The sequence below is a fragment of the Ahaetulla prasina genome, chromosome 1, assembly GCF_028640845.1.
Source record: "Ahaetulla prasina isolate Xishuangbanna chromosome 1, ASM2864084v1, whole genome shotgun sequence".
Classification (NCBI taxonomy): Eukaryota; Metazoa; Chordata; class Lepidosauria; order Squamata; family Colubridae; genus Ahaetulla; species Ahaetulla prasina.
The window spans coordinates 318,775,461-318,786,160 of record NC_080539.1 but is presented as its reverse complement, the minus strand read 5'-3'; the positions used below and the strand labels follow the sequence as shown (position 1 = coordinate 318,786,160).

Sequence of the window (10,700 nt, the reverse complement as noted above, 5' to 3'; positions counted from 1 at the left end):
CTTTTACAATAAAAGTGAGACTTGAAAATGAAAACACTTGAATTTTTAACAGATTTTTTTTCTATTTCTCCTTCAAAAGTAACCATGCTAGTCTGCTCTGTACAATGCATAGAACAATCATGAATATCTGCTGTTTTACAACTTCATGTGTTCCACATCATTTGCTGGAATAAATGTTTATTGTACTTTTTAGAGCAATTTACGTTTCTTAAAATTTATGATAGTGTCTGAAATAGTGTAGAGTATACATATATGTGTCATCGATTTTCATCCATCAACTTTAAGTATTAAGTATTGGTTCAAACAATTTATTTTATTTCTTTATTTAGGCAAACAACAATCATATAAAATATTCAACATGAACACACAACCCAGCATATATGCCCTGTCGGGCAGGTGAATATTTTCATTCACCAACAGGGCACTCATAAAAAATCACTACACCTTATGACAGTTGACAGTATATTAGCAATAGATAATTTTTTCCTCTCGGTTTCCCTTTTTTTATTAGAAGCACCTTACATTTCAGCATCTTTAGCCAATCTTAAATTTTTTTATTCAATTCAGAGAATGTAAGAGTTTAGGAACACTCTACAGTATTTTGAACCTTAAATTAGAAATAAAAAGCAAGAACTCCATAAAGAACAATTGACCATTAAACAGAGACTCCCGCAGACAACCACACGGTTCACTAAATGTACCAAAATAGATCTGCTACAAAAGTAAATTTGACCAAATACCTTTGGATAAATCTCAGATCTCAGCAGCCAAGTGGTTAAACATTTATGATTTGATTTTATCTCGGCTTGGAATGTCGTTGGAGTGTCCCACTTCTAACAACTATTTGCTAAGTTAAAGCTTTAATGTTTACATAGCACTGAATGAAGCAGCCTGGTCTCCAGATGTGAATGCTTCCTTAGACTGGTGCTTTCTATCAGATCACCATCCTAATGGACCCTGCTCCAATCTTCTTCCTTAGGACGTCCACCAGTCTTTGCAATCTGGAATGAAGGAAGGGGGAAGGGGGGTGAGGGAGGAAGAAAAGGAAACTAATATTAGGAATGTCCTGACTGAAAAGAGACAGTGTTTGCTCTGGACCAATACAACCCAGGGGTGGTCATAGAAGAAACAAAGCATTACTGTAACCGAGACAGGCTCCCAAGGCAGAATGTAGACAATTTGTAAGAAACTTTTCACCTACAACTCAGCCTTGTCACAGTCAGAAGAGGGTGTTAATTCATCTTCCACTCTGTGACAAACACAATATCTCAGGCTCTCATGTCTCCAGGTTTACACAGTATTCTGACAATTTTGTGTGTGAAGCTTCTTGTAGAGATGCCATTACACAAGCAACAACTTCAAAATTCATGGTATTTGTATTTGGAGGGGAATATGGAAGTATATACCCTGCTGTCCTGGTGGTGGTTCTTCTAACATGGAACATCTAATTAATAAAACACTACGCCTTCATTTTTGTCTCAACTGCATGTGAGGTTTAATTGGATGCTCCCTGAAGTTTACATTTTTCGATGTGTGATTATGTAAAGTAGCACTTGCAAATGTGCTTTTACATTGTTCAGTAAGAAGAATTTGGTGGAGAGTATTGAATGGCTAACACAAAAACCCTATAGGTGATGTAATAGTTGAAGTGCAGTATTGCAAGCAAACCAGGGGTGAAATCCAGCAGATTCTGGAGAACCGGTAGTGGAAATCTTGAATAGCTCGGAAAACCAGTAACGGAAATTTTGAGTAGTTCAAAGAACCGGTAGCAGAAATTTTGAGTAGTTCGGAGAACCATCAAATACCACCTCTGGCTGGCCCCAGAGTGGGGTGGGAATGGAGATTTTGCAATATTCTTCCCCTAGAGTGGGGTGGGAAGGGAGATTTTGCGTATCCTTCCCCTGCCATGCCCGCCAAGCCACACCCACTAAGCCACATCATGCCCACCAAGCCACACCCACAGAACCGGTAGTAAAAAAAAATGGATTTCACCACTGAGGCAAACTCTGCCTACGCCTTGGAGTTTGATCCTGACGTGGATCAAGGTTGACTCAGCCTTCCATCCTTCCAAGGCTGGTAAAATGAGGACCCAGATTGTTGGGGGCAATATGAAAATAATACTTCTACACTGTAAATCATCCAGAGAGTGTTGTAAAATGCTAGGGGCAGTATATATAAGCCTAAATGCAATTGCTATTGTTATAGGGTTACAATTTCTTTCCACCTCCTACTGTTAGCCTTTCTAGCTTGATACTCTTTGAATGGAGCAGTACTTACCAGGCATGATGGAAGCTGAAATCCAACATCTCTGGAAGACAACGTGAGGGGAATATTATTCAACCACAGTGTTTATCAATCTTGGCCACTTTAAGAGGTGTGGATTTTTCTCTCCCAGAATTCCTTATGCTGGCTGGGGAATTCTGGGAGTTGAAGTCCCCACCTCTTAAAATGGCCAAAATTGAGTTCTACTATAAACACGGAGACTGATATGTCTTGTTGCTCATTCTTATCACTATAGGAAAAAGAGCAGTTGCATTTTCTTTCAGCTTTCTTTCCAAGTCTTGAATATTTATTTAGTTAGGTGCCTTTAAGTCTTCTGATAACTGACAAATCCATGTGGTTCTTTTTGGAAAAATTTTTTGGAAGTGGTTTGACACCACTTTCTTCCTGCAGCTGACAGAAAGTGATTGGTCCAAAGTTACCATCTTGGGTTGGAGATCTAGGGATCTCACATCTGATGAAAGCAGACACAAAACTACTTGTGTCCCATCATTTGATGATTTATGACACATATTTCAGCATTTTTTCCTTGCAGATTCCCATATTGCAGATTCCCATATTCCCAAATTATTCTCAAACCAATTATTTTTAAGAACATACATGGTTTTCATTTGATTATTCAGATCTATAGTATGTCACTGTTGCTACTGCAGTTCCTTCAAAAATCTTTGCATAACCTTTCTTGCCTACATTATGATGTACATGGGTATTTTGGCACAGTGATGGAGAATATGTAAATGATACAAGCACATGAATCTACTAGTCCATGAGATTCTCAGTCATTTAGGTCAATGGTGTCCCAAAGGTACTTTTTTCAAAAGACAACTGGACTTTGTTTCTCCTTGCAGATGCTTCGCTTCTCATCCAATAAGTTCCTTCAGTTCAGCTGACGCTGAAATGTCTTAAAAGAAAAAACAAACAAATCCAGTTGCCTTTTGAAAAAAAATCACCTTTGAGACGTGAGTCAACCCTTTAGCATTTATCTACTTTATAATGCATCAGCAGATAATGGCTCTTCATGATCTCTGGTAAAAGGATTTTCCAACTATTTCATCTGAAATGTAACTACTTGACTTCTTTAGCAGACATAGCAAAGGATGGACAAAATAGTGATAAGAATGTTTTGAAACTCTCAATTTTCCTGCTTCATATACTGTGTAGGGTTGAGGGAAAGAGCAAAGCTGAAGCAATATACTGTCAGTTCATGCTGATATTTGCACATGTGATCTATTTTTCTATTAGTCTATGATGGGGAAAAAACCTGGAATATGGTCTGATTTAAAGTGTTTTTCCCCTCTCAAAATATAAGTTTAAATGGGCACTTTGAAATATTGAATTCTGTTGTTATATTTGGAAAAACACAATACCAACTGTTCTCTGGGTGCTGATTTGTCTGAGATGAAGATTAACTAATTTTGTATATAACCCTTCTAGGAAAACCTATCAGAGGAAGTAGCATGGTTAAGAAAAGTGAAAACAATATAGTGACATTTTAGTCACATTTTAAATAATATATCTGATCTTGGTTAAACTTTTATTTCATCCTGAAGAGCGACAAATTGATGGTTGATGTAAGGTTTCTACACTTCAATACTATGATAATTGGAAATACTTGGATTTTTAGTCCAAATATCTCTAGACAAATCATGTTGGAAAACTGATCTACAGCTATGAACTGAACATATTTTGGTTGATATTTTAGAATAGAATAGAATAGAAATTTTTATTGGCCATGTGTGATTGGACATACAAGGAATTTGTCTTGAAGCATATGCTCTCAGTGTACATAAAAGAAAAGATACCTTCATCAAGGTACAACACTTACAACATTTAATGATAGTCATAGGGTACAAATTTAACGCTTAATGATAGTCATAGACTACAAATAAGCAATCAGGAAACAATCAATATCAATATAAATCGTAAGGATACAAGCAACAAATTATAGTCATATAGTCATAAGTGGAAGGAGATGGGTAATGGGAACAATGCGAAGATTAATAGTAGTGCAGATTTAGTAAATAGTTTGACAGTGTTGAGGGAATTATTTGTTTAACAAAGTGATGGCATTCGGGAAAAAACTGTTCTTATGTCTAGTTGTTCTGGTGTGCAGTGCTCTATAGCGTTGCTTTGAGGGTAGAAGTTGAAACAGTTTATGTCCAGAATGTGAGGTTATGTGAAGTTAATAGTTATGTATTCCTTTATCTGTGTTGTACACTTTTTTCTGAAGATTAATTTTTCACATAAACATGTGGCATAAAAATACCCATGAACAAAAATGGGCATGAATCCATCTGTATAGGAAATTAAATACAGGACGCTTTTTGTGATTTCCAGGCAGTTAAGCAGGAACATTACTATAATATGAAAAGGAATTCCATTTTCTCTGCACAGAGAGCTTTTAAGGACTAATGGATGAGAAATAGAGATCTACAACAATTATCCCTAAAAAAGATACTATAGAAACAGCAGAGGTGGACAATAGATATGGAAACTATAACTTTTTTTCAGGGGATATTACCTTGCCTACAACTTTTTATAGCATTATTCAGAAAACCTCCAGCTTTTCATACAGTTGGGTATAAATATACTAACAAAAAAATAATAATTGTAGAGGAAAGACAGCGGAAAATGTAAGAGACTTTTTGAGTAACAGAATATGATGCCAGATATGTATTTAATTATATTTTTCATATTTTCTATATTGCTGAAGATCACTGTCTGGACTCAAAGAATTACAGGGGTAGAAGAAGGTCACAAAGGTGAGACTGTGCTTATAGTTATTTAATTTTGAGCATTCCTGGTGAAAGCATAGATGACCAATATTATGCTTGTCAATGGCCACATCTATTCCCTCTCCCCTCTTTTGAGGAAGCAACCAGGGTGACAAAAGCACATCACATATGTCTGGGTCTTTTCTTTTCTTTCTTTTTTTTAATTTTCCAGGTTATTTATTGAATTGTTCATTTTTAAAGTAATCTATTCTAAAAATAGTAAGTTTGGTTAAAAAAACCCTCCTTGTTGATTTGATGTTGAAATTGGCTTCCATTACCTTGGAGCGTCCAAAAAAATACTCTATGGGCCTCAGTGAGGTGAAACACTAAACCTAAAAATGGAAATTGTGACCCTCTCCCCATCCTTCAGATATTTCAAGGGTAAAACCTAGCTCCTCTCTTTGCCTAATCCCATCAAACCCAGACTGACTTTCCATGCCCCCAACAAAGCCCCCTTGCAATTCTACCTCAACCAAAGAATAGAAGCCCTTATCAGCTCACAGTATAGCCCAAGGGTTAAAAAAAATGCAAACTAGAGAAACTCCAACCTTGCATCCTCTATCAGCTGATGAATCCAATATTCTATCTCCTTAACAATGGGCTCCTGTAGCTTTGCTGCCCTCCTGAAAGGCTCACTTTTGTAACTGTAGACTGTACATGTACACTGCCAAAGACCTACCTAGCTTGCCCAAACTGGCCAGCTAATCAGATGTCTAGGATTTACTGCCTTATAGTCCTCAACTTCTATAAAAATTCTTGCTTTCTGATAGTTTAGGGTGCCTCTTTCTTGTACAGGAGAAACCTAATGATCATTAGTACTTCTTCTCAGTGCTGTGCTCTTACTTTGGCAAAATCCACAACACTCTAGTGCAGAGGTCTTCAAATCTGGCAGCTTTAAGACTTGTGAACTTTAACTCCCAGAATTCTCCAGCCAGCATAGCTATGCTGGCTGGAGAATTCTGGGAGTTGAAGTCCACAAGTCTTAAAGCTGCCAAGTTTGAAGACCTCTGCTTTAGTGCATATCAAAATTAAAGGCATCAGGTGACAATTAACAGACATCTAAGATCTGGAGGATTTTCATCCATTACTAACTACTAGAGACTAACTATGTAACTATTTTGGGATTTATGTGTCACTTAATCCCTATCTTCTCATGAAGTCAGCACTCTTTCAACCCCTTGTTGTTTTCATCATTAGCATATATGTTCAAAACTATCTTCATTCCACCAGAATGAAGGTCATTGACTCTACATGAAGCCTAATAGGAAATTTTAGTAATATTTGCCAATGAATTTCAATACTATTTGAATTACACATCTGTTAGAATATAAGGAATATAATAACTTAATCCAAGAACCTAAAACATAAATGGGAAGACTTGAGGAACTGTAGAGTTGACAAGGCAGAATAGAGTTGTCCATGTTTGAAAAGAAATACCCATTGGATGAAAGTTGCTGTCTTCGGTTTAACTTTGAAACTGTCAGGCCTCATTGAAAATAATGAGGCTTAACAATCATGGCTGTTGCTCTTTAAATGGATGATGACGGCTATAATCAGAATAAGGTAGGCCACACCAAATATAAGGAATGCAAGTCCACTTTGCTTTTTGTTTTATTTGGGAACGGGCATGTATATTTTTGAGGGCAAACGTTTTAAAAAAATGAACCCAAATTAGAAGCAGATTATCAAAATAAGATGAATCCCAAATGCCATATAGCCTCTAACTACATGTAAATTCCATTTAAAGAGAAGGCAGGAATTTACAATTGATAGCAATGACTTATCCTGACACTTCCTATTGCTCCCTCCCCATTCTCTAGCTCAAGGTGTCACTATAACTTTCTCCAGGGATCCCAGGATACTCATTCTTCCCCTTTTCTATTGCTCCACGGTTTAATTCATGACTTTTTTGCCTATGCAAGGAAAGAGATCCAAGAGAGTATATTCCATAGCATGGCCACAGCATAGGAGAAGACTTTTGATATATGCTTAAGAAATTATTCCCAAAGCAAATTTTAGCCGTAGGAAGAAGGCATTCTCCTTCCTATCCAACTTTATGTCAGGCTATGGTGCCATCACAATTGTTTCTGGATTTGCATGAAGTTCATACAAAAGGAAAAAACCAAATATATAGCCACAGATATGCACTGCAATGATGTGCAAGGAGAATATGATTCTTCAAACATAACAAATGGTTAACATTTGCATAATGCTCATAATACCATATTCTGGTCTCTACATATTCTGATCAAATATTCTATTTCATCTTAAGTGAATGCCATGTTCTCCTGTTTTGACTCTGCAATTTGAGGATTTTACAAACTTCTCAATAGACTTAGTTGAATTAAGTCTTAGGTGCTTTTTTCACTGATTACTTTTAGCAGGTATTTTGATTTTCTAATAAACAAACCAATAGCTTACTAAAAAATTATAAACTTTTGGAAATCAAAGTTTTATGATCATTTCTCAATTCACCCAAAAGATGAATCTTCCATTGCTCTCATTTTAACAATGAATATATTTAAAATGACTAAAATGGACATCATAAATTTTATTCATTTATAAAAATAAAACATAAGCACAAAAGTAATCCTATTATTAGAGGAATAATAATAATAAGACACAAAAGATGTACGCAGATGATACACTGAATAATTGATTATGTATTGTAGGTTTGTTTGTCTATAAAATAAAATAATGATTTTTTAAAAAAACTAATCCTATTATTTGTCAAAATTGCCACAGATAATTTGACTACAACTAGATTTTATGGATTGTAAAATATTAAATTATTTTCATACAGAAATTATTTTATTTGAAACAATCAAATAAATATTCCTATCCTATGGTTCAGACTAGACACTTAGCAGAACTTCATAATTAATTCAAACACATTTTTAAAAACTTGTCACGATTTCTATCTTACAATCATATTCAAAGTGGCCTTTTTGTGTATTTTTTCAAACATTTTAACAGTTCTATTTCATTTTTAAGCCAAGTTTTTGTATTGCAATGGAATTATTTTTAAAAGGAATGAAAAACATAAAAATACTAAAATGGTATGAATTTGTTATATCTGGGGAAAAATAATTTAAGTAAACATTAATTGGCAGGAACATCTGTCTCTTTCATAATGTAAAAATTAACTCATAATATGTTGATAATATGTTCCTGCAGCCATTATTCAAGTAATTAAATCTGCTTTAGAAAAGATAATTTAATCATGTGCTATTTAACATATTATGGATTTTTTAAAACAAGGTTGTTATGCTTCTTAGCACTGAGCAAATTATATGGCTCCAAGCTAAACTTCACATCACCATGTCTTGTTTAAATTCTACTGGATTAGTAGTTTATATCATTTAACTTTGGAATGCCAATACTTGGGACTGCTCTAAAATCTTTCACAATGATGCAACATCAAATCTGTTTGTTGAGTATTCTTACGGTAGTATAGTCTGTTATTGATGTATCCATGGCGCTCCATGGCATAGGGCCGGGTTACTTACGGGACCGCCTACTGCTACCGAATACCTCTCACCGACCCGTGCGCTCTCACAGAGAGGGACTCCTCAGGGTGCCGTCGGCTAGGCAGTGCCGTCTGGCGACACCCAGGGGAAGGGCCTTCTCTGTGGGGGCTCCCACCCTCTGGAACGAACTCCCCCCAGGACTTCGTCAACTTCCGGACCTCCGAACCTTCCGTCGCAAGCTTAAAACACATTTATTCATCTGCGCAGGACTGGATTAGATTTTAAATTTATACTGGTTTTAATGGGTTTTATTATTTATATTGTTTTTAATAATTCGGCCATGTAGAATAAGTTTTTTAACTGTTATTTTAGTCTGTATTTATATGTGCTTTTTACTTGCCTGTGAACCGCCCTGAGTCCCCTGGGAGATAGGGCGGTATATAAATGTGATAAAATAAATAAATAAATAAATAAATGTATAAACATATATATGTATCAGTGGTGGGTTGCTACCGGTTCACCCCAGTTTGGGCGAACTGGAAGTGTTAGCGACGGGAGGTTCTGCCCATCTGCCCGGACTCTTCTGCGCATAAGTGTACTAGTGCACATGCACCCATGAACAAACTGGTAGCGACGGGTTTTGAAGCCTGCCCCAATATGTATATGTATATGTATATGTATATGTATATGTATATGTATATGTATATGTATATGTATATGTATATGTATATGTATATGTATATGTATATGTATATGTATATATATATCAGGGGTGAAATGCTACTGGATCGGACAGGATCAGGCGAGTAGGTAGCGGAGATTGGTTCTGGTTCGCTGATCCAGTAGCAATCGCTGGCTGGCCATGCCCCCGAACCACTCCACGGCCCGCAGTCCAGCCTTCGCAAGCTGGATACCGGAACACCGGGAAGGCAGCTCGCCACCTGTTCGCCCTTAGGTCAGGGGCCGGGGCCCATTCTCTGAGGCCCCGGAGCCGCCACCTGCCCCAACTGGGTCAGGGAATGCACCATTCCCCGACTCCGGCCTTTCCCCGGAGCCGCCACCTGCTCTTCCTTTGCCTACTTGCTACCCGCTTGCCACCTGTTTCCCCTTCGCCTTTGGTCAAGGCCCAGTGACACCTCATTCCCCTGAGACTCCAGAGCCACCCCCTGCTCATCACCTGCCTCAACCGGATCGGGGAATGCACCATTCTCTGACACTAGCCTTGTTCCGGAGCCACTGCTTGCTCTTCCTTTGCCACGCAGCGTATACTTACTTTCTTCCAGCGGCTGGCTGCCAGGAAAGGCAAGCGTCCAAAAGTTACTGGAGTCACTCTCCTTGAATATGCCACCACCATTGCTGCTTGTTCCATGCACGGGCTGCGCAAGCGCACACCGTTTATTTCATTTATTTATCAGCGGCAGGTTGGGTGTGGGCTTCTGTAGCCGGCGCATAGAACAAGGCTGCATATTCAAGGAGAGCAACTCCGGTAACTTTTGGACGCTTGCCTTTCCTGTCAGCCAACTGCTGGAGGAAAGTAAGTATATGCCGCGTGATGAAGGAAGAGCGGGCAGCGACTCCGGGAGAAAGCTGGTGTTGGGGAATGGTGCATTCCCCGACCTGGTTGAGGAGGCGGCGAGCAGGGGGTGACTCTGGGGCCTCAGGGAATGGGGCGTCCCTGGGCCCCGGCCCCTGACCAAAGGCGAAGGGCGAGCAGGCGGCGACTGGGCGGCAGCTCCGGAGAAAGGCCGGAGTTGGGGAATGCTGCATTCCCCGACCCCATTGAGGCAGATGGCGGCTCTGGGACCTAGGTGAAGGGAGAACAGGTGGCGAGGGAAAGGGAAAAGACAGAATAGAAATTAATTTTTTTCCCTACTGGGTTCTGTGGCGTGGCTTGCTGGGGGGGGGTTGTGACTGAGTGGGCATGGCTGTGAGTGACATTGAGTTGGCCACGCCCACTCAGTCACAGGACACACCCACCCACCAAGCCGCACCCACAGAACAGGTAGCAAAATTTTTTAGATTTCACCCCTGATGTATATGTATATGTATATGTATGTGTATGTGTATGTGTATGTAGTATGTGTGTAGATAGATAGATGATAGACAGACAGACATAGCTATAGATATCCATTATAAATGAAATGAATAATAAGTAAAATTTCTGGGTTATGTGGAA

At 38.5% G+C, this 10,700-nt stretch overlaps 1 protein-coding gene across 4 annotated transcripts in view; it reads right to left on the bottom strand.

The window, feature by feature from the left end:
• Positions 1 to 307: 307 nt before the first annotated feature.
• MIPOL1 (mirror-image polydactyly 1) overlaps positions 308 to 10,700 on the bottom strand; it is a 212,168-nt gene continuing 201,775 nt past the window's right edge. For all 4 annotated transcript variants that reach the window (XM_058162288.1, XM_058162286.1, XM_058162287.1 and 1 more), the window contains one exon: positions 308 to 1,001. In XM_058162288.1, coding sequence (XP_058018271.1) covers positions 935 to 1,001 — 67 coding nt within the window. In that variant the 3' untranslated portion in view covers positions 308 to 934. The remainder of the gene's footprint in view (positions 1,002 to 10,700) is intronic.